Below are 24,656 nucleotides of genomic sequence, written 5' to 3' on the forward strand. Positions count from 1 at the left end.
CAAAGGGAACGACGACCCCACAGGCAGCACGGCGCGCCCCCAGTCAACCAGGCTGAGGCGCTCACACTCACCTGAAGCTCCGGCAACCGCCGTCAGCGCAGCAGCGGCGGCGGCGGCGGGAGTTGGGCGGGGAAGGCTGTGCGGCCGCGCAGGCGCGCTGAGGACGCCAGGCAGCTCATGCGCACTGTGCCTGCCCGGCTGGGGAACTATGGAGACGATGGTTGAGTTGGCGCCATCTTCGGCGTACAGTGATTTTTCTCTCATTGTTTGTGGTTTTAGCTTCCCTTGGCTAGCTCTAGTCTGAAAGTAATGAATGGAAAATAATTCATACGTTTTTATTTGCTGTACTGTTCTGAGTAATGTGTTGAAATCTCTGGTTTTGCTCCCTCCCACCAGGGTAAGTGAATTAGTCCTTTGTCCATCATACCCACGCGGTATATGCTGCTTGCGCCCTTAGTCTTCTAGTCTCTGTCATCAGATCGTCTGGATACGGAAGTGTTTGTTTCAAGTAACTCTTACTTTGCTTGATAATGGCCCCAAAGTCCAAAAGTGGTATTGCTAGTGATGTGGAGAAGCCAGAGAAGCCATAAAGGGTGAAAGTTCTCAAATTAGTAAGAAAAAAAATAGGTATGCTGAGGTTGCTAAGCTCTATGGTAAGAATGAGTTTTCTGTGAGGGACTTCCCTGGTGGTCCAGTGGCTAAGAGTCTGAGCTCTCAATGCAAAGGTCCTGAGTTTGATCCCTGGTTGGTGAATTAGATTGCACATGTTGCAACCAAAACCTGGTGCAGCTAAATAAATAATTTTTTTTAATTGAATTTTCTGTAAAATTGCAGGAAAAAAAAATTGTACTAGCTTTTGAGTCACACTTCAAACTGCTAAAGTTAGGGCCACAGTGCATAAAGGGTGCTTAGTTAAGAATGAAATACACCTAAAACTATCACAGCCTTGTTAATAAACTATTCGTTGTTGTTCAGTCACTAAGTCTGTCCAACTCTTGTGACCCCAGGGGCTGCAGCACACCAGGTTTCCCTGTCCTTCACTACCTTATGGAGTTTGCTCAAATTCATGTCCATTGAGTCAGTGATAATATCTAGCCATCTCATTCTCTGCCACCCTCTTCTTTTGCCTTCAATCTTTCCCAGGATCAGGGTCTTTCCCAGTGAGTCGACTCTTCACATCAGGTGGCCAGAGTACTGAAGCATCAGCTTCAGTACCAGTCCTTCCAATGAATATTCAGGGTTGATTTCCCTTAGGGTTGACTGGTTGGATCTCCTTGCAGTCCAAGGGACTCTCAAAAGTCTTTTCCAGCATCACAGTTCAAAGGTATCAACTATTCCACTCAGCCTTCTTCACGGTCCAACTCTCACATCCGTACGTGACTACTGGAAAAACCGTAGCTTGGACTATACGGACCTTTGTCAGCAAAATGACGGCTTTGCTTTTATAGTAATAAACTATACTTCAATATAAACTTTTTTAAAAATGAAAAGGCATTTAATTTATGAAAGACACAAACAAAATACATATTCTGATTGACGTGTTGCCCCAGAAAGCACTGAATCTATTGTTAAACTGAAGTTCATGTGTCCCACTGTCAGTGAGGCCAAACAAACCAAAATGTTGGACTTTGGAGCAGAGAAAGATTGATTACAGGGCCAAGCAAGGATCAATCAACCTGGGCTCAAAAGACCCAAACTCCCCCATGGCTTTCAGGGAAGGAATTTTAAAGGCAAATTTTGGGGTGAGGGCTGCAGGATGCATAACTTTCTTCTGATTGATTGGTGGTAAGGTAACAAGGTGATGTTTCAACTGTCTGGTTCCAGTCAGTCTGGGGTACACTGCTGTCCTCATGCAATCACCATCTTCCACCGCATAGGGCTGGGGTTGGGGGTAGGTCTTAGTTTCTTTATAACAACTCAGATGGTTCTGTATATCCTTAAGGAGGAACAAGGGCTCTTTTATCACTGAACTATTGTTTCCTGGTTGCTTTTCTTTTCTTTCTGCATTGCTCTTTGGAACTCAAGAGGAGGCCTAGGAGACCAAAGCCTCTTTCTACACAAGAAATGGGACGTCGAAGGGCTTTGGTATGCAGGAGGGCCCCAGTGGCTCCTGCTTGGTTCCAAGCCATTACAAAGACTTCAGCAAGGGATCCCCTGAAGAGTGACACCAAGCTATTTACTGAAAGTAAGGGATGGTTGGGGGCTTCCCTGGTGGCTCAGATGGTAAAGAATCTGCCTACAATGCAAGAGACCTGGGTCTGACCTCTAGGTCAGGAAGATCACCCAGAGAAGGGAATGGCTATCCACTATTCCTGCCTGGTGAACTCCGTGGAGAGAGGAGCCTGGCGGGCTACAGTCTGTGGGATCACAAAGACCTGGACACAACTGAGCAACTGACACTGACCTAAGGGATGGTTACACAGATTCAGCAACAGTTTGGACTGAAAAGTAGAAAAATTATTGGGGAGACTCTGTCTGCCAAATGATACCAAGCAGGACCCTGTGGGGGGTTCCTGGGAACAAAAGCCTTTCTTTGTCCCACATTCCTTTGTTGTTGTTGCTTTGGGTGCACCTCACAGCTTGCTGGGATGCAGAGATCTTAGTTCCCTGACCAGGAAATGAACCCAGCAGACCTGGCATGAGACTACCGAGTCCTAACCACTGGACCACCAGGGAATCCCCCCTCCCATTTCTTGATTACAAGAAATAGGCCTCATTCATTCCATGACCTTCTCGGAGTTGCAAAGGCAGGTTCAAACTGTTGCTAGGTAGAGACAAAGGTCCGTATAGTCAAAACTATGGTTTTTCCAGTAGTCATGTACCGATGTGAGAATTGGACCATAAAGATGGCTGAGTGCTGAAAGATTGATGCTTTTGAACTGTGGTGTTAGAGAACCCTTCTCCAATTTCTCCATCTTGGACTGCAAGATCCAACCATTCAATCCTAAAGAAAATCAATCCTGAATATTCATTGGAAGGACTGATGCTGAAGCTGAAGCTCCAATGCTTTGGCTACCTGATGCAAAGAGCTGACTCATTGGGAAAGACCCTGATACTGGGAAAGACTGAAGGCAGGAGGAGAAAGGGACGACAGAGAACGAGATGGTTGGATGGCATCACTGACTCAATGGACATGAGCTTGAGCAAGCTCCGGGAATGGTGATGGACAGGGAAGCCTGGCACACTGCAGTCCATGGGGTCACAAACAGTTGGACAAAACTCAATGACTAAGTAACAATTAGAGAAGGGAGGGGATGCAGAAGCAAGGAACGGTCTAGAGAAACAATAGAGCAGCCTTGGGGCAGGTCTCAATATCTTTTGAGCTATTTTGCAGAAACCCCCACCAGATGGGAGAAATCCCAGACCAGTTGGAACCAGGTTGAGGATGTTGACTTCCACTTCACCACCAACTAATCAGATTATCCATGAGCTACTTGATCACGTCCTCTTTGAATCATTACTATGAAATTTCTCACTACCTGCTCCAGGTTGGGACACACCGTTTTGAGGGCATTAATCCCCTTTGCCTGGCAAAGCAATAAAGCTATTCTTTCCTATTTCACCAAAACCTGTCCCTGAGAATTAATTTGGTGTCAGGGTACAGAGGCCAGATTTGGCTTCAGAAGCTGTTGCCACAGTTCCATCAGAGGTGAAGAATTTGATTGAAGAGGAAGGAAAGGATACCATCCAAAGAAAATCTTCATGTGATGAAACTGGGCTCTTCTGGAAGAAGAGTCCCAACAGAACCAAATGCCATCCAGGAAGCTCTAGTTTTTTAATCACGAGCCACCCATTCTCCTTCCTTGGCCCTTTTGATAAACCTTTCTCTGCTCCAAACTTGTGTTTGAGTTTGTCTGGCCTCACTGTGTGTCAGGCACAAGAACTTGCAACAAATCTACCGTCATCAAAGTACAAAGGAAGCACTAGATCATAAAACCTGGAAAAGCAGATTAACTCTGGTGTTACTGGCAATGCTACAGAGCATATGTTGAAGGCAGGAGTTGTATACAGAGCAAAGACCCAACAGGTTTTCAAAAACAAAACCAAGAATTATCTGCTTGTATTCTGACAACATAATCTAGGTGATAGCTATCTTGTTTATGGAATGGTTCTACCAATGCTTCATTCCAGAAATGAAAAATATTTGGAAAAGGAAGGGTTGGAATTTAAAATCCTATTACTAATAGACAATGTACCTGGTCATCCTGAATCTGTTTGCTTTGAAAATGTCAAAGTTGTACTTTTATCTCCAAACACAACCTCAATGCTTCAGCCACTTGACAAGCCATCAGTTGGTCAAGGCCACATACACCTGCCTGATATCTGACAACATATGGTCAGCAATTAATGCAGATTTTAATCTGGACACAATGCAGTGCTTGAAATCATTACTACTGCCAGTGAATAACGTTCATCGGAGGTGCAGTAAGTGAATTAAAACCACACTCTTAATGCCTGCTGGAAGAACTTATGAAGTCGTGAATGATTTTAAAGGTTACTGAGGTTCGATGGAGAAGTTAGGAAACTCATTCACATAGCAAGACAAGTTGGTGCCAGAGGATCTGCCAACACGCTTGATGAGGAAGTGGAAGAACATATTGAAGGGCACTGAGAAGTGTTAACAACACAGTTACTGGACAAACCTGTGGAGCCATCTACTGAGAAAGAGGAAGGCAAAGCAACTGAAGCAGAATCAGCAACGTGGACCCTATTGAAATTTGCCAAAATGTTTCAAATTTCACAATTTCAAATATATGGAATATGACCCTCAGATGAAAAGAAGCATCAAAGCAACTACTCACGATCACCAAAGGATTACAATTGCTGCAGCAACACTTCAGTGAGTTAAAGCGACAACTGCAATTACAATGTTTTCCCAAAAGCTTTCAGCAAAACCACCTTCAACTATATCTTGTAGATCCCCAAAATCATCTACTCAGACATCCAACCGTGGACACTGTAATGTCTCAATGATCCTCCTTCTGATGTACAGTCAGAAAGTCAATAGTAGCTTAAAGCTATGTCACAATGCCTCACTTCATCACATAGGCACTATATCATCTCACATCATCTCTGAGGAACCTAAGTACAAGACAATACAATATCTTGAGAGTGAGACCACAATTACCCAAGTTTTATTACAGTATATAGTTACAATTGCTCTATTTTATTATTGTTGTTGTTAATCTCTTAATGTGCCTAATTTATAAGTTAAACTTTATTGTAGGTAAGTAAATATAAGAAAAAACTTCGCAATTACAAGGCATACTATCTACAGTTTCAAGCATCCACTAGGGTCCTGGGACATATTCCCCCTCAGTTAAGAGGAAAGTACTGTAGTTTTCTTGCTTCGGAGTCTCCTTGGAGAACCTTTAACCAGAACTGCTCAGAGGGAGGGGTGTTGAGAGCTGTGTCTGGCTGGCTTCTCCCTTTCTGCCGAGTTACATCCTTATGGAGCCCCTAAGAACTCTTTACACTCCAAGGCCTCCTCCTTTGACATGGGCCTAGAGCGGTACCCACGGTCACATGGCGTTGAGCACTGTGCCTGGCATCAGGACAGGCTTAGTAAGTTTTTGGTGAATGAACCAGTAACTTAAGAACCAGATATAGCACAGGGAACTCTTCAATATTATGTAATGACCTATATGGGCAAGGAACCTAAGAAAGAGTATGTGTTTGTATATACACATATATACATGCACACGTATATATCTGATTCACTGTGCTGTACTGCAGAAACTAACACAACATTGTAAATCCACTATACTCAAAACAAAAACAAAAACAATACCCCAAACTAGAATCCAAAACAGGGCTCCGAATTCCCAGTCCTCCATTATATCACCTCTACTACAGCCACCAGTCACACCATCTCCTCTGAGTGCATCCTGAGTAGATTTTCCCAGACGATTACATTAAGCCATCAAAATGTACACAATATATTCCCTTCCTTGAAAGAGTTTATAATATAACCTATTATTTCTTTAGTGTTAAATATCACTGATTAAAAGCAAGATACTCGTTAACTAAAGTAGGGCAAATGAAGAATATTACCAAACATCTCTAAGGCTCCAACTATCTATAACATTCACCTAGTACAATTCCTGAACCAAACTTGGGGGGAGAAAAAACTAGTAGTACCTGGGCACAGCCTTTTACTAATTATTGTGTTAGTTAACATTTACTGAATGCTACATGGGTTCTAGATGACCCTCCACTCCTATCTTTATGTTCTTGGTTGGATTATTAAGCCCCTCCATGCCTGAGTTCCTCATCTATAATGAAAAAAAAGAAAAGAGGCAATCTCAAGTTGTGGTGTGTATGCATATAGAATGCTCAGATCTTATTCTTTTTCTGTGCTCTATTTTGTATGGTTATTGGAGATACAAAGACACTTCTTAATTCTTATAAACAAAACTTCCAAAACACCAAGGACTTCCATGGTGGTCCAGTGGTTAAGAATCCACCTTCCAATGCCGGGGACTTGGGACTGATCCCCGATTAGGGAACTAGGATCCCAGATGCCATGTGGACTGCATGCCACAACTTTAGGCCATGTGCTCCGGAGCCCACATGCCGCAAAGGAAGAACCAACGCAGCCACAAATAAATGTTTTAAAAATGTAATACAGTGTACTAAATAAAATGGTGAGGGGGGGAGGTACAATCACCTTTGGAGAGAGGTGTTCTCTCCCCATTTCACAGAAAGGAAATTGCGGATAAGGATGAAGATTCACTCCAAACTACACTTTCCACTATATTATTCTGCTTCTGAAAGAGAGGCAATTAACACCACTCCTCTGATTTTTAAAAGCTTCCTTGGGGCTGTCCAGTTTCCCTTCATGCTCTCCTCTGGATATTATCTTATTCTTAAGGCTTTAATAACTAGGTATTGGTAACTTCCAAATTTTATTCCTAGTCTAGGTTTTCCTATCGTTTTCTACCTGTATATCCAACAATCTAGTTGAAATCTGTTTGGTATGCCAAATTTAACTGAGAATTTTCCTATTTAATTAACTGCTCATTATCCTCCATCCACTGTTCTTTTTTAAATTTTTTAGGCTCTTAGTTGCAGCAAGTGGGATCATTCTCCCAATCTTACAAATAAGAGGTTAAATGACTTTTTCTCAGTCAGTAAGTAGCAGTGAGGCTTTTAACATTGAGGTGACATGCCTGCTGTGTTCCAGACACTATGAAAGATGCCCCCTACTCATCCACTGCTAACTCCCAGCCCAGGCAGTCACTCCGCACCTGACCACTGCAGACTGTTAAGAGACCAACTGGTCTCTAAAATCCACACCTACTTGCTTCTAACTGTTCTCCAAACAGCAACTGGAGTGATCTTTTGAAAATAAAGTTCTTCAAAAAGGAGGGGACATATGTATACCTATGCATATATGGTATACATGGCTGATTCATGTTGATATATGGGAGAAACCAACACAATATTGTAAAGCAATTATCCTCCAATTAGAAATAAATTAAAAAAAAAGAAAATAAAGTTCTGATCCCATCCATCTCTCAAAACCTTTCAGTAACTTTCAATTATCTTTGTCTCAGGTGGTTCTTACATTGGCACTTAGCATTCCTGTTTAACCAGTCTTTTTTTTACTTTTTAGTATCCCAGAATGCTTTATTCTCTCTTCTCAGGCCTTTTAAAATGTGGCTCCTTTTACCTCAAATAACTGCCCTATTTCTCCTTTCTCCTTCCCAAGTCACTAAAACATTACTTCTGTGGAAAAGAGGTTTCTTCTTGTTCCCTGGGCCCAAGAGACTGTGAAAATCATGAAAAGAGGTCCTAAGACTTTATGTTCTTTGCGCTTGTCCCAGTTCCTAGAACTGTGCATGGCATATAGCAGGGGCTACGTAAATATATGAAAGAATGAAGAACGTGGGACTTCCCTGGTGGTCCAGGGGCTAAGACTCAGTGCTCCCAAGGCAGGGGGTCCTGGATTTGATCCCTAGAACTGGATCCCACAGGCTGCAATTAAGAGTTCACATGTTGCAACTAAGAAAAAAAATATCCTGAAGGTCACAACGAAGGGCAAAGATCTCATGTGCAGCAACTAAGACCCGGCACAGCCAAATTAACTAAAAAATAAAAATTTTTTTTTTTAAAACAATAAGGAACACAGGGAAAAGCTAGGCTATATCACCTCTCACTAACTGGTGCATAGTCCAAGCTTTAAGACTTAAGATAATGACTGCGTATTTAAGTGAATTGGGTTCTGTTCTATTAGGAGGATCAGAAAATAAGAGATACTGACAATAAATTAGTTGCTGTTTTATTGGCTGTTAACACTGAGGTGTAACTCCACGCTACTGTTCACTTCTGAGTCCTGACAAAGAATCCTATTTTCTGCTAAGCCTTCCCCGCCTTTTCATTTTTTCATACACGAGGACAAGGGAAAGCTTTTAAGAACATGCAATCTTATAATGCAAATCATTAACAAATACGGAGAACAATGAAAAAGAGATACTTAACCCCTTCTTGATCCCTGGTTGGGGAACTAAGATCTTGCATGCCACATGGTATAGCACGCCCTCCCAAAAAAAGCTAAAACACATTATAGACATCAGGATATAGAAAAAGAGTGTTATTATCTTCAATTTGGGAATTCTGTAAGAAGATATATGTATCCATACAATGCAAACAATGCTCACAACTCCTCTACCTAACGTCACCCTCAAAGTCACAGGAGAAAGTCAGTCTCATTCTGTTTACAACCAGAATGACCCCTAAAATGCTTACTGGATTTGGTCCTGAATGACTTTAGGTTGTTTCAAAACCTCAAAAACATCTTCAGAGTAGGGAGATTTCTGATCACAAAGGATATTTCAAAGAATGGGCTACTAGTTCTGAAGGTCATTCCAAAGCAAAGTCTCAAGCATTTTCCCTGTTCTTGGAAAAAGCTTGTATATGACATGCTTTCAAATGCATAAATTCCATTTTAAGAAAAAAAATCAGAGTGCTTTACAGTCAGCCAGTTATCTTCAAAGGCAACAGAGCAGATGTCACAGCTCAGCCCACCATGCACTGGGGCACTCTTGCGGTTTCTCTCCTCTAGAGCACCTTGTGGCAGAAAAGCTGCATTAGGTCACTGACAAGATTTAGAGCAATAAGTGCTAGGTTGTTTCTGTAACTGAAGCTTGAGCAGTTTTCGAGCTGGTGAAGGATCTAACTGTTGAGTGCTTCTCTTCCCTGCAGAGAAAAGGAGTCAAAAAATACATTTCAATTGAATTCAAATACCACTATTGAAAACTTACTGTGTGAATACTGTGCCAGACCCTGAAGGGTATTCAAAGGACGACTTAAGAGCGCATCTGCCCTCAGGGAGATGGCTCTCTGGTAGGAAAGCCAGCTGCAACTACAACCACAATACAATCAAATGGGGACTTCCCCATTGGTCCAGTGACTAAGATCTGCGCCCCGGTGCGGGGGGCCCGGTTCAATCCCTGGTCAGAGACCAGATCACAAATGCAACTAAGAGTTCACAGCCTGCAACTAAAGATCCCACATGTTGCAACTAACACCCGGCACTGGCAAATAAATAAACATTTTTTTAAAAAGTAATGTCAGTGTCACTTGGTAGATTCTTGAAGAATGAAAAGAGAAAAAAGGCAATGGATAGATATTTCTTGTCCTGGATCTGCCCAAACAACACAGTTTGTCAGTTTGTGGAGATTTAATTCTCAATCTACTGTGCTCCTGTCTAAAAATTTCCAATTAACTTTGAGTACCCACAAGAGTCATTGTTATTGTAAGGGGGAAATAAAAGTCACCAGATGAAGGCCTTACCCTTGGAAGCCATTGTTTGTATCCACACAATACAAACAATGCTCACAACTCCTCTACCTTAAAATCACCCTCAAAGTCACAGGAGAAAAGCAGTCTCATTCCCTTTACAATCCAAATGACCCCTAAAATGTTTTGAAGGGCAGTGTACATCTGAAGGGCCATCAGATGTACAACAGTGCAAGCTCTGGTACCCTTAAGACAGGCTTACCGAGCTGTACTGACACCTCCTGGAGGCACTGGGTACTTTCGTCCATAAAGGCGTGCAGCTGCTTCACGGATCCTTGCAGTTCATCCATCTGCAGACAACAGACAACTGTGAACTGGAAGGGTGCACGGCTTCTGCGTGGCTCCTCAAACACACCAAGCGAGCTCCTGCTCAGGAGCTTTGCTTTGGCTGCTCTTTCAACCTGGAATGCTTATGCCAGACATTTTGTTTGCCCTTTCACATCCATAATCACCCCTCTCCACAGTGCTCTAACTCCTGAGCAGACTGACCTGCACAACCTCAACAGGATCCCAGGTCCTCTGGCTTCTAGGTGGGCCTGACCAAGAGGGAGCCAAGCAGGAGCCGAATGACCTCAGGGTATTTTTACCTGAGCCTGCTCCTGGAAGGGTCATCTGGAGTTACTAGTGTCTCTCAACTGAAGACCATGGCTCTTTCAGGACAGCCCACCATACAACTCCCTGCCAGGTACCACAGTGACTGTTTCACCCTTCAGCTGAGGAGTAGGAACAGCTCAGCTGCCTCTTAGCCCCAGATCACTTCACTTCACTTTTGAATTCCTGATACCCACATCTTTATACTCAGCCCTTTTGTAAACAGACTCTCCATACTCTATATCAAATGCCACCTGCTTCCTGTTCATATTGGGCTGACCAAAAAGTTCGTTTGGGTTTTTGTAAGCTCTTATGTAATGTGAACAAAGTTTTTGGCCAACCTAATACTTGGATTGAGGGACTTCCCTGATGGCCCAGTAGATAAGACTTTGTACTTCCAATTCATGAGGTGCAGGTTCAATCCCTGTTCAGGGAACTAAGATCCCACATACTGTGTGGTACAACCAAAATAAAAGTAACAAACAAATAAAAAAGTCCAACTTGAGACCTCATGCTATAAGTTTAAGAAGGTATTTTGGCAAAAAAAGAAAAATTGGGGTTGACATTCTTCAAAATGTCCTCATGGCTCACTTCCCCATTTCTTTCAAGTCTTTATTAAGGTGGCACCTAAGAAGGGCCTTCAACCCCTCTACATAGCAAACTGAAGCCCTCCCGGCATATTCTCTTCCTCCACCTGACTTAATAGCATTTATCACCATTTACTTGTTTATTTTCTTTCACTGTCTCTCCAATGTTTCCCCAAGGTAGAGTTGAATATACTTATCTAATTACACATGTTCTCCAGCTCTTTTAACAAGGATGGGAAGGTATCAAAGCTGAATAACTCAGCCAAAGAAACATGACCCAACTCACCACCAATTCCATACAATCAAAGAGTTTAGTCTGGTTCTGCAGTATCTTCTGGTAGTCAGGTTTTGTATTAAGGACTTCACTCTGGGAAGACCCAACATACATTCTAGGTTCCACTTCAACTTCAGTATTTTTGGTTTCAGCTGATCCTCTAAAAACAAAATACAACAAAAAAACTTTCAAATAATTTTACAATTATTTTCTGTGGGAAAATAGCAAAGATTTACCCAGGGAAAACACTTCCTAAAAGGCTTTACTAACCTGAATCAATATTCTTCCACCCCAGGGTGAGCATAGGTTCTCTTACTAACAGGAGATTCTGAGATAATTATCCGGTGTTAATGTTTTTATACCTCTGGACTCCAGGAAATGCTAGGTTAGTTGACTCCATCTAACAGTAAGGTCCATTTACAAAAAGGACTACTGGGGTAACGCCTGAAGTTAACATCTATGATCTTTTACCAAAAAGATGTTGGCCCACTTCAATTATCTAGAATAACTCATTATAATGCAGAGTTTATGAAAACTGCTGATGACTCTTTAGTCATAACAAACCCAATGAGGTAGGTAGTAATATTATCCCATTTTCAAATGAGGAACTTCAGATTAAGTGGACTTCCCAAGGTCACAGAACTAAGAATTAGTTAGGATTTGAACAGAGACAGTCTGCTTCCAGAAGCTTTCCTGTTAATATAAACTATGGCCCGTCAAAAGTGTTTATTCTGAAACTGCCATCTTACACATTATCTGTCTTCATACATAGAACATGTAAAGGGTGAAGAAAGTAGTAAGTATCAATGCTTGGATTAGGGAAGCTTCTCATACTGTGCTCCTCAAGGTGCCTCTCTACTAGGAGGCCACTTTGGCAATTATTATTTTGGCTAATGTTTTATAGTTGTGTTTCTAGCTAAGGTTCTGTTTGGGGAAAAAAGCTTAAAATCATTGCTTTGGACAGTAAAATGAAACCAAAATCTAGCACTTTCCCATTTTATTATGCCTTCAAGACCCAAAGATCGTCTCTCTCCTGTAGACCCACTTCCATCACCCCTTTCACCCCGTGTCTCCATGAGGGCCCTGGCTGTGGTTCTCTCCCACAGTCGCAGCTTTTCAAAGGCCATGTGCTCACTGAAGTCCCTTGATACTGTTCCTAGCCCAGCCCCAGGTTGCCAGGTACAGGGCAGAGACATGCCTGTCTCCCCCAGAATGTGGAACAGCAGCCAAGGGCACAGAACAGAGGCAGTTCTGTTCTTTGACTGAAAACAGTGACAACTCTTCCTTCCCAGCCCCCTCACTCTCCATTTCCAGTCACACTGTTCATATATACTCTACAGAAATTTGATGGGTTCTGGATTCATCATTCAACTTGTGCTAAGAGAACTGAAATCAAATCAAAAGTCACAAGGTAAAACCTTCCTATTTCCTGTCATAGATCTAACCTTGATAGGATCTTTTCAGCCTCTTCCTGGTAGCGCAGCAAGAGCTGATCCCAACTTTGACGTTCTAAAGAAAACCTACAGAAGCAGGAAAAAATTCAGTTAACTTTTGATCATCTCATTCTGAATCACTCAGGGCAACCATACATTAGGTGTCTACTCTGATTCTAAGATGTGAATAAAAAGGTCATAAAAAAAAAAAAGATTAGAAAGCACGACCAAGTCAGAGAATATTAATCAAATCAAACATGAGTCTTTACATCAAATCCACATCCTTAGTCTCTAGACTCCATTCTATGAAACTGGCCATCAATACAGTCCATAAACCACTCCAGTGTCTTTGCCTGAGAAATCCCATGGTCAGAGGAGCCTGGTGGGCTACAGTCCATGGGGTCAAGAAAGAGTCGGACACAACTTAGTGACAAAGTGCCAACAGTACATAAATCCCAGTGTGCAGCTTTCCAACACTGACACACTGAAAAGGACGTTTACTATCCATTTCTGGGTTTAGTTATTTCCCCAGACAAATTTAGATTTCCCAACAAAAGTTCACTCATTTTCACTTACTTTGTTATATATTCCTTCATCTCAGCCACTGAAGTTTCCAGAGCCAAATCTGATACTCTTCTAGAAGAGACAGGATTATGAGATTAACAGAAATCTTCCAAGAGTGTTTGCTTTTAGTATTGGATGTCTCACATAATTTTAACAGCAATAAAACATGTTCAGAATTTATCTTTCAACGAATATTTAGTCTTGGACTCTAATTCACTTTTGCACTAGGTATTAGCTTTCTCACTGGGCTCTTCATTGTCTATTTCCCTCATCAATTTCAATTCACACGTGAACAGATTAACCTCTCTTCAAATATTCCTTTTGTGTTTTTCATTTCTTAAAAATTCAGTGACTCTCTACTACGTTCAGAAGAAAAGCCAGAACTCCTTAACCTGGCACTTAAGGTTCTCTGTGTTCTGGCTCTGTCCAGCTAATTAACTTTGATTCCTGCCGTTACCCTTTATCTCTTCTATCCATACAATGCCACTCAGCCTCAAATATCTGCTGGTTTCAATCTTCAAAGTTTTGTTCACAACATTTTTTTTTTATTTAGCCTCTTGCCTTCCCACTAATCAAAACCTTAATAGCTTTTTCATACAACTGTCTTTGCACTTAAGTTGAAGCTTTCAGTTGGATATGTTCTCCTTAAACCAATAGCTTGGCTAGTAGGGCGATTAATTCTAACGGAAAAGCAGGAGGCATTGAAAATGCCAAAATTTTGCAGATGCACTTGGTACTCTACCCGGCAAAGGCAAATCAGCTGTGTCACCTTTTATGTTTTTCTATCAAAGCCTGTGACAAACAGCCTCTATCACCTTTAGCTGCAATACAGCAGCCTATGGTTTAAATATATTTCGTTAAAAGAGGAGCAATGTCGAGCTAACATAATTTTCATTTCCTGAATAGCAATGTTAATTCTAAGGATCCACGGAAAGGCAGACCTTTGTGAAGTTGAAAGTGTAAGATCAAGTCATGTAATTTGTTGCAGGATGAGGAGAGGGCTTGGTGTTGCCCCTGCTGAGCAACTACCAGTTTCGGGGGAGGCGGGGTGGCGGCGGGCAGTGGTGGCGGCTGTAAACTTTCTCTTAATACTCTTGCTGGCCAACAGCTAAAAACATGACTTTATCTACAACTAGCATGGCTAGCAAAAATATGAATGCTTTTTGTCTCATCTTCACATATTTGGTTCCTCCTCATCATCCAGGTCTTACAGGTCTCAGTGCAAACGGCAAATCATTAGAGGACTTCTCTGAACACTCTAGTGTAAGTTGCCCACTGCTTCAAGTCACTATCATATTGCCTGCCCAATTAGATTATCACTGAAATCATTCAGATTATATCTGAAGTCACTATTTTCTAAGAAGTTTGTCTCTCCTACTACAATGAATAAGAAGAAAGATCTTGCTTGATTATTCATCACTATATCTCCAGCTTCCGCACGGTACATAGAAGATGCTGGATAAACGTTTGATAAGTGAATGAACAACTGTCTAATTAAGTCTTATTTCTCCAAAGAAGCCATACGGATTGCTGATAGGCACATGAAGATGCTCAACATCACTCTTAGAGAAATGCAAGCAAAACTATAATGAGGGGCTTCCCTGATGTCTCAGTGGTAAAGAATCCACCTGCCAATGCAGGAGACACGGGTTCAATCCCTGATCCACGAATATCCCACATGCCTCAGAGCAACTAACCCATGCGCCACAACTACTGATCCTATGCACAGAGCCGGAGAGTCAAAACTACCGAGCCCACGTACTGCAACTTCTGAAGCCTGTGCACCCAGAGCCTGTGCTCTGCAACAAGAGTGGCCACCACAATAAGAAGTCCAGGTACCGTGACTAGACAGTAGCCCCTGCTCAATGCAACTAGAGAAAAAAATCGCGCACCAACAAAGACCCAGCACAGCCAAACATTAAATAAATAAGCAAATAAAATTATATATAAAAACTACAATGAGGTATAACCTTATACCCATCAGAAATGGCCATCATGAAAAAGTCTACAAATAATAAATGCTGGACAGTGTGTATAAAAAATGGAAACCTTCCTAACACTGTTGGTGGAAGGGTAAATTGGTGCAGTCACTATGGAAAACAGTGTGAAAGTTCCGTAAAAAAGTAAAAATAGAGTTACCATATGACCTAGCAACCTAACTACTGGGCATATATTCGGAAAAGACAAAAACTAATTAAAAAAGATGATGCTATGAAAGTGCTCACTCAATATGTCAGCAAATTTGGAAAACTCAGCAGTGGCCACAGGACTGGAAAAGGTCAGTTTCCATTCCAATCTCAAAGAAAGGCAATGCCAAAGAACGCTCAAATTAACGCACAATTGCACTCCTCCCACATGCTAGTAAATGCTCAAAATTCTCCAAGCCAGGCTTCAGCAATACGTGAACCATGAACTTCCAGATGTTCAAGCTGGTTTTCGAAAAGGCAGGAACCAGAGATCAAATTGCCAACATCTGCAGGATTATCGAAAAAGCAAGAGAGCTTCAGAAAAACATCTACTTCTGCTTTATTGACTATGCCAAAGCCTTTGACTGTGTGAGTCACAATAAACTATGGAAAATTCTGAGAGATGGGAATACCAAACCACCGGACCTGCCTCTTGAGAAACCTGTATGAAACTCAGGAAGCAACAGTTAGAACTGGACATGGAACAACAGACTGGTTCCAAATAGGAAAAGGAGTATTGTCACTGTATATTGTCACCCTGCTTATTTAACTTCTATGCAGAGTACATCATGAGAAATGCTGGGCTGGAGGAAGCACAAGCTGGAATCAAGACTGCTGGGAGAAATATCAATAACGTCAGATATGCAGATGACACCACCCTTATGGCAGAAAGGGAAGAAGAACTAAAGAGCCTCTCGATGAAAGTGAAAGAGGAAACTGAAAAAGTTGGCTTAAAGCCCAACATTCAGAAACGAAGATCATGGCATCCAGTCCCATCACTTCATGGCAAATAGATGGGGAAACAGTGGAAACAGCGGCTGACTTTATTTTTGGGGCTCCAAAATCACTGCAGATGGTGACTGCAGCCATGAAATTAAAAGACGCTTACTCCTTGGAAGGAAAGTTATGACTAACTTAGACAGCATATTAAAAAGCAGAGACATTACTTTGTCAACAAAGGTCTGTCTGGTCAAGGCTATGGTTTTTCCAGTAGTCACATGTGGATGTGAGAGTTGGACTATAAAGAAAGCTGAGCCCCGAAGAATTGATGCTTTTGAACTGTGGTGTTGGAGAAGACTCTTGAGAGTCCCTTGGACTGCAAGGAGATCCAACCAGTCCATCCTAAAGGAGATCAGTCCTGGATGTTCATTGGAAGGACTGATGTTGAAGCTGAAAATCCAATACTTTGGCCACATGATGTGAAGAGCTGACTCATTTGAAAAAACTCTCATGCTGGGAAAGACTGAGGGCAGGAGGAGAAGGGGACGACAGAGGATGAGACGGTTGGATGGCATCACCGACTCAATGGACATGGGTTTGGGTAGACTCTGGCAGTTGGTGATGGATAGGGAGACCTGGCGTGCTGCGGTTCATGGGGTTGCAAAGAGTCAGACATGACTGAGGGACTGAACTGAATTAAAAAAGATACATGTACCCCAACGTTCATAGAGCACTATTTACAATAGCCAAGACATAGAAGCAACCTAAATGTCCATCAACAGATGAACAGATAAAGATGTGATGTATGTGTACACATACACACACACACACACACACAGGAATATTACTCAGCCATAAAAAAGAATGAAATAAATGCCATTTGCAGCAACATGGATGGACCTAGAGATTATACTAACAGATTAAGTCAGACAAAGAAAGACAAATTCCATACATCACTTATTTGTGGGATCTAAAATATGATACAAATGAACTGAAGTATACACAAACACACGCACATATACACACACATATAACTGAATCACTTTGATGTACACTAGAAATTAACACTGTAAATTAACTATACTTCAATGTAAAGAATTAAAAAAGAAAAAGTCCTTATTCAACTATAATTTTGGAGAGAAAGGGAACTGCTCTTACCCTTCTGAATCTTCAAAACATTTTTGTAGTGTTCCATTACTTTCCAATTTGTCTGCAAAATGTTTCAACTCTTCAGAAAGGGAAGATGCTACAGAGAATAAAATTATATGTTATAAAATAAAGAGAATACTTTTCACAGTGAGCTGCTGACAAAGATGTAATATACGTATGGTAGTCTCAGCTCTAGGGTCACCTGTTACATTCTAGCCCTCTCACCTATTCAAAAAAGTGATAGAAATATGCGGGAAGATTTTACCTTTTTTCTTTGGGTAGGTACAGATAAAATGGAAGACAACTCCTCTTTATAACATTTATAATAGTGTTTTTCACAGAACTGAAGAAGAAGCAGTTTAAAAGATGTGTTAGAAAAGTGTATCTGCATTGACAATTCACTCTTTCAAGAGATCTGATCTGCTGGCACTAGGTGAAAAAACTTATTACAGAAGTCAGAAATGCTAGCAGCAAATAAAAAAATGATGGGCATAAGGTAAAAACAGGTCTCTGCTTAGACTTAAAAAGAGTTCACAATTAAATTCAGGTGAGGAATGCAAACGGGAAAAGATATGTTAAATAGCTATCAAAATAAACCTGGACATGTCTACCCTAATTACAGTAATAGTGCAATTCTGAGATAAACAGCTTTAACTGGCAAGTAAGTCTGACTTCATGTATTTTCTAGGTCTTTTATTTCTGACCTGGATGATTGTATAATTACACTGCAAGGAGAATAGCTACTTCCTAGAAAGCTGAAAATTGACTCCCAGGGAAGAATATTTGCAACTTATGTCACAGACAAAAGCTAATTTCCTTAACACATAAAGAGTACCTGCAAAACCAATATAAAAGAGGCAATATCTCAATTTTAAGAAATGAACAAAGGATATGGAGAGACAATACACAGAAAATAAAGTACAAATGGCTCTCCTCTAAAAATACGAAAAAATATTATCCTCTTCAAAAGAAAAAGAAACACAGATTAAAACCCCAAAAAGACCTTTAAATAATACCTACTAAATAATAAAAAAAATCTAAACTTTTAGTTACAGTACACTTATACTAGTTAATTCTAATATATCTTATTTTTACTTGAATATGTGCTAAGAGGCTTGTATAAAAAGGTATTCATTATCCATTCACTGTAATGACAAAAGACCGAAAGCAAACCTAAAAGCCCATCAATAAAGAACCATTTAAATGAAATATGGTACATTTATAAAATAGAGCAACATGTAGCTGCTAAAATATCAAGACAGCTCTATCAGTGTGATAAAGAACTATCTGCAAGATAAATTAAGGTTTAAAAAAACAACAAACAAGATTAAGAACAGTGTGTAGAGAGGATTATTTGATTTTAATGGATAAATGTTTAGAAATGCAATAAATTTGCAAAGATATCCAAGAAGCTGGTGGCTGTGGCTGCCTCTGGGAGGAGAGGAGCTGAGACTGGGGGTCATGGGGCAAGAGGCTTACTTTTAGACCTTCTAAACTTCGTAAGCACATATTCTTATCTTTTTTAATGCAGTTCCCCACCAAAATGGAGGAGGCCTGGTTGTGTAAGGTAGCAGCTCCTATAAGTAGCGACCCCAAGAGGTTTCAACCAACCCTAACGGAAGGTACAGACCAAGGTCAAAGCTCGAGTGTCTGCTCTTAGCAACTTACCTTTGGCTCTGAAACTTTCAAGACTGAAGCCCTCAGTTCCCCTTAGGAAAGGTTCAAGTTTCTGAACAGAGAACTAAATAAAGAAAAGCATTTTCAGTACAACAACCAAGATTTGCCAGGCCAATCCTGAATTCATGTAATCTTAGGACATTTAATAAATGTAAGCAAGCATGATTTAATTCTACACCTAAGATTTTTCATATAAACAAAACAAGAAAATAAAAAGGTAAGGAAAAAATTCTTTGTTGCCTAGACTACGTGATGTGATTTTTGATTCAGGGGGGAAAATGGTCATTTAATTCACACAAATGACTTGCTTATCTACACTGATGCAATCACCAGTTAGTCACATAATTCCAATTTAGAGAGCAGCCAGATCTCAAATGTCTGCTTAAACTTAGATATGACCTCCACCGACCTTAAAGTCCCATCATTTGCTGCTAATGAGCAAAATATACTAGACAGGGGAACTCTCTTAACTGCTCAGTTAGCCACAGCAATACCAATGGGACTCGTAGAGCCTGATCCAGAGACAAAACTTCTAGGATTAAATCTGGCTTTTAAATTAATCTCACTAGAGAGAAACACCTTTTACTCTTTACTGATAAATCACACAGTACTGACGTGTCTTTGAGGATGTCACAATAACAGTTTTAAAAAAAAAGGAAAGAAAAAGAAAACACTCCCAATTCTGAGACTTGACTCTCACCTGGAAACTGGAAAGGAGGAGAGAGCTCAGCCGTTTGCTTTCTGTTAAGTCGACACTGATGGATCTGCAGAGCTCTAACATAAAATATTACCACATTCAAAGAGCTGGACATTTATACAGTTAGCAAAGTAAAAAACAAAAAAAAAACCTGAAAAATTCCCTCCCTCTTGATGCAGCCCAAATTAAGGTAAAAAAACCCAAGAAGTCTTCTCTAATCTGTCTTCTTACATCTAATTTGTTCAAGATCACCAGAGAATGAAATTTACCTATCTGTGCATCCTAAGTTTAAAAAGTTAAAAGAACCTTTTATGTATTACCTTAAAATCTTGTCTTGCTAAATAAAACAGATTTAAAAAAATAATTTAACTTCTCTTTGTGTTTTATATTCACCATTTGAAGAAAGGAGATGGGAATATTTCAGAATTTTTGTGATAGCCATTGTAGTGTGCTTTAAATGAGTTCCACTTTACAGATGGGGAAACTGAAGCTCAGAGGGGAGACACTTGTCTGAAGCCAGAGACAATAACATTAATAGTAAGTTTGTTGAACACAGACTATCTAACAGGAATTTTATTAAATTCTAACCGTCACCCTCACTTGAGGCAAGTGACTTATCAGCCTAACCATTTAACAAAGCTTAGGTGCTGGGCAACTTGCCCAAGGTCACACAGTGCATCAGCCTGAACTAAACAGGCATTTTACATAATTATGCCACTGAATCCTCAGCTATCAATAAAAGATGTAGATAATGTTTTTCCCAATTATGTCCATTTTAAAACATCATTCTTATACAGCAAAGGAAATCTGCTTTGAGAATTAGGAGAGATACATGTCTTTTAGCCCTCCAGCCTCAGCTGGCTGTTTTTAAGTTCTTTTGCGCCCTCTCTTGATTACTTCTTCTCACTTTTAGTCATGAAAAATAAGATACCTTCTGCCTATAACCAAAGAAATCTGGGAAGTGGCCAGGAATAACCAGAAAATAACAAATCCTATACGTCAGTGATTTTTTATTACACAGAATTTTAGGTCCACATGCTCTGGAACATAGATGAACGTAATAAGGGTAACCTTAGGAAACTGCAATTTCTTGGCACATCTATGGAGGAAGTATACAAGCATAACCATGGCAGCAATTTTCTGATATGCTACATGGCTGTTCTTAGGTAGATTTCCTTCTAAACATCAGACCTTCAGGAAGTGAAGTAATATCTTTAATCATGATAACTTAACATGAGCTATATTTATTTATTATGTGCCAAGTACTGTGTTATGTATCAACTCATTTAATTCTCAGTCTTGTAAAATAGGTATTATTTCACCCCATTTACTGATGAGGACCGTAAAGCAAAGGAGATTAAACTGTTCAAGGTCACAAAGCTAGTTAAGTTCTTCCTGAAATGTGCTACTTTCCACATTAAATCTTGTCCTTCAGTGCTTCCTGAGATGCTATTATTATAAATTCACACAAAATCACATTCAAATACACCATGTCTCAAAACTAGGTTTTTACCCTATTTTTATGGGTTCTTCCCTCTGAGATATTTTCAGTTATAAAACCTAAAATCAGGTAGCAACCCATCCACCTTCTATTCTACTTTAGGATACGAGGAAGAAAGCCAGAGGAAATCTTTACTTCTAGCCAATGTGAATGCTGAACATTCACTGAGCAAAGGTGAATGCTGAACAACTGTAAATCAGATTTTCTGTCCATGGTATAGATTACAATGGGTAGCTAATAACATGATATAAACAGCATTGATACTGAATACTTACTAGGTGTTTGACATCAATACTTATAATCTGAGAATACTCCTATAGATGAGGAAACTGAAGCTCAGAGAGGTGAAGTCATCTGTTCGAGTCACATAGCTATTAAGTAGCCAAGTCAAGCCTAACTTCCTGCCATGCCTCACTGCCTCTTATCTGAGCTGGAGTCCAGTCTTATGTACAAAGCACCCCACCTGTGATGCCCTGATGAAAGGGAGGCAGTGACTTCCGCCGGTTCGTTTCCTTCATACTTGCTCGCCGCCAGGACTGCCTCCTGGCTTGATGACAAGGAGACTGCTCTGGAGACAAATGAAAGGACCTGGATTCAAGTCCTTCCTGGTGGCTGAGATCACCACTTTCCCCTTTTGGGGGGCTACGGCCAAGGTGAATTCGTTCCTTTGAAACACGTTCAGTCATCTTCAGGGAGGCAGACGATTTATTACACACTTCCACAGGGTTGGGATCTGATTCCAGTTGACGATCATGAGTCTTAGATGCCACTGGTTCCTCTTCCAGCACTTGTCATAAAAAAGTCAAAATACAGAATCAAACCCATCACAACTAAGAATCTGTGCAAAAAAAGTGGCAAAAGGAAACATATGCCCCAGGTCATGGAAACATCGAGGAAGCATCTCTGCAAATACACAAATAAGTGATTTCAAATCCACCAAGAGCCAGGAGGTATTTAGGTAAAGCTCATGAACCTAAACCCAAGGCAAGAAGGTACTGAACTTCACGAATACTCACCTTTTACTATCTCCGGTCTGGAAGTCATCCTGAGGTGAGAATCCTGAAACAGGAAAATGAAGTAATCTGTTCTCCACATTTCAGTCCCAGTCTTGCTGGGGCTTCACTCCCCCAGAATCAGCCTTGCGCTTTCTCGTCTCTTTGAACCGCCCCTTTTTGCCCCATGAAATTCTACCTGCCTGACAAGGCCCAGCCCAACCTCACCTCCACACCTCTTCCACAGAACATCAGCAGGGCTCATCACATCCTGTTCTGAATTTCTACAGAATTTATCACTAGAAATAATCTTATCTTCCTTAACATATATCTCTTAGTTCCCAATTATTTTGTGTTTAATAAGGGCTTAATTGCATAACTCAATCAATGGCCTTATGATCTACATGGTCTTCAAAACATGAACAATCACTTTACCCTTTACTTATTAATTCTGCAGATTCAAAGGCCTGTCCATTCTACTTCCAACAATCTCTAAAACTCTTCCAACTTCCAGCTATCTATTTAGTTCAGATCTCATAGTTTCTATCCCTCTCCCTCACTTCCCCCAAGAATCGAACAGCCACTCCACGAGTTTTTCCTACATGCAGCATTGTTCCTCTCCAATACATTCTTTATTTTTTTGAGCAGCTTGTGGGATTTTAGTTTCCCAGCCAGGGACTGAACTCCGGCCCTTGAAGTGAAAGCTCTGAGTCCTAACTACTGGACTGCTGGGTAATTCCCTCCAATCCATTCTTTAGACAGCAGCAGATTCCTCCAGTGTACTGAACACCTTCCAGAAGCTAGTCCTAACTAGTACCTACTCCTGCTTTCTCCTGCTACTCCCATTCCATGCACCACTTTTTTTTTTAAGTTTCTGTTTCTTTTTTAATTGTGCTGAAATATACACAACATAAAATTTACCATCTTAATCATTTTTAAGTGTACATACAGTTCAGTGATATTAAGTACATCCACATTGCTGGCTACCATCACCACCATCCATCCAGAAAACTCTTTTCATTTTCCACACACCACTTCTGAATCTTTGTACACATTGCCTTATAACTTATTCTTCCTTCCCAATCGAGCTCAAGTGTGAAGCTTTCATGCCACTTCTCTTTGGCAGAGTTGGCAGCTCCACCCCTGGGCCTCCCTGGCACTGGTTGTAAAGTCTGTTTACACGTCTCCCGGGGCCAGACTGTATTTCTAGTGCCTGTCACAGACAAGTAACTGACTGGAAAAGGGCAGGAACATGACCAAGCCTCCCCCTCCACCACCAATAAAAATCCATACGGGGTGGGGGGAGTGCTTAGTAAAGAAAAATAAATATATGTGAAGGGACAACGTGGAAAAGATAAGAGAATAACGAGGGGTAGTAGGATCAAGGATCTAAATCGTCACAGTTACGACTGTATCATTCAGATGAAAGGCCGGTTACTTAACAGCAACCACTGACACCTTTTAAGCGCGTATTACATGCCAGGACCTGAGTATGTAAAAACTGTATGTGCGTTACTGCGCCATTTAATCGTTGCCACAGCTCTGGAAGTACCATCAACAGTTTCACGCTGCAGTCAGTTGAACTGAAATTCAGAGGCGCAAAAAAAAAAAAAAAAAAAACCAAACTTGTTAGGCAGCCAGCCTGGAGCAGAGGCGAAATTCGAACCCTGGCCTGTGTGACCCACCCCACCCCGCTTTCAACCTTCCACCATCAGTGACGTCTAGACCACGGGCTCTGCAAACAGCTCCCGAGCGAGAGGCGCCTCTCGCCCCGGGGTCTCCTCTTACCCGGTTTCGGGCGTGACGACGGGCAGGCAGGGTGTGGGCTGAGCCGAGTTGTCCGACCCCAAAGAGGCTGGTGCGGAGGGAAGGGAGGCCTCGTCCGTGAACAGGCCTGCGACTTTTTCACCTCAGAGAGACGCCTGTCCAGCCCAGAGCCTCCGTCTCCGAAACACAAGGCCGCAGGTCACTCTTTCCGCCACGCCGAGTTACCCCTGGACGCGCTGCACCAAGGACGCTGCTCCTTCCAACTCTGGGACCGCTTCACTAGCTTCCAGCGGCCCCAGAGCCGCCCCTTAGAAAACTCCCGCCGGCTAACGACGCATGCGCGGCTGGCGGGCTCCCGGGCTCGCGCAAGCGCACAACGCCGCTTCCTCGAGGCGCATGCGCAAACCGTTGTTGGAGACTTGTGGCCCCGCCCGGTTTGTCCAAGTTCTTCCCCGCCCGATTTTGGCAGTTACCACCTTCCCAACGACGGCACGCCCAAGGAGCCCCTGACTAGGTACCGTTACATCGTCGTGTTCTTTGCGCCTGACATGCCCAGACAGGGAGCAGAGGCCCAGAAAGGTACTTGCCAAAGGAATTCATTAGCGAGTGGGCAGTGATGCCCTGTCCGGTCGCTAGGCCACAATCCCTCTCTCCATTTGTCTTAACTCTAAAATTGTGGACTCTCCCAGGGCAACTGGGATAACTTTTTCCAGT

The 24,656-nt window shown here is 41.6% G+C and overlaps 2 protein-coding genes across 6 annotated transcripts in view; both read right to left on the reverse strand.

Moving 5' to 3' along the window:
• NDRG3 (NDRG family member 3) overlaps positions 1-207 on the reverse strand; it is a 63,259-nt gene extending 63,052 nt beyond the window's left edge. The window contains exon 1 of one of the 2 annotated variants that reach the window (XM_070801618.1): positions 72-207. The gene's annotated coding sequence lies outside the window, so the exon portion shown is untranslated. The remainder of the gene's footprint in view (positions 1-71) is intronic. The other variant, XM_019972365.2, reaches the window with a different exon arrangement.
• Positions 208-6,608: 6,401 nt separating this feature from the next.
• Positions 6,609-24,297, reverse strand: DSN1 (DSN1 component of MIS12 kinetochore complex). 4 transcript variants are annotated; one of them, XM_019972372.2, is made up of 11 exons: positions 23,964-24,297; positions 22,200-22,242; positions 21,647-21,970; positions 19,686-19,759; positions 18,977-19,049; positions 17,318-17,405; positions 13,266-13,325; positions 12,702-12,776; positions 11,269-11,416; positions 10,007-10,094; positions 6,609-9,201 (listed from the first exon to the last, which is right to left on the reverse strand). In XM_019972372.2, exons 2-11 carry the CDS (start codon positions 22,225-22,227, stop codon positions 9,098-9,100), a joined length of 1,062 nt encoding a protein of 353 aa, XP_019827931.2. In that variant the 5' UTR covers positions 22,228-22,242; positions 23,964-24,297; the 3' UTR covers positions 6,609-9,097. The 4 variants fall into 4 exon arrangements, with proteins under 4 accessions (XP_019827931.2, XP_019827933.2, XP_070657723.1 ...); XM_019972374.2 differs by having other exon boundaries at positions 21,647-22,021; positions 23,964-24,296; XM_070801622.1 differs by having other exon boundaries at positions 21,647-22,086; positions 23,964-24,296.
• Positions 24,298-24,656: the final 359 nt, after the last annotated feature.

This window comes from Bos indicus, chromosome 13, assembly GCF_029378745.1.
Source record: "Bos indicus isolate NIAB-ARS_2022 breed Sahiwal x Tharparkar chromosome 13, NIAB-ARS_B.indTharparkar_mat_pri_1.0, whole genome shotgun sequence".
NCBI classification, from domain to species: Eukaryota; Metazoa; Chordata; class Mammalia; order Artiodactyla; family Bovidae; genus Bos; species Bos indicus.

Bases quoted from the DNA above. Each gene is read 5' to 3' on its own strand.
- DSN1 (XM_019972372.2), bottom strand. From the start codon at position 22,227: ATGACTTCCAGACCGGAGATAGTAAAAG. The intron at 19,050-19,685 runs GTGAGAGTCAAG...TTCTTTATTTAG, and splicing joins TCCTCCTTTCCAGTTTCCAG to TTCTCTGTTCAGAAACTTGA. The intron at 10,095-11,268 runs GTGAGTTGGGTC...TGTTGTCTGCAG, and splicing joins TTGATTGTATGGAATTGGTG to ATGGATGAACTGCAAGGATC.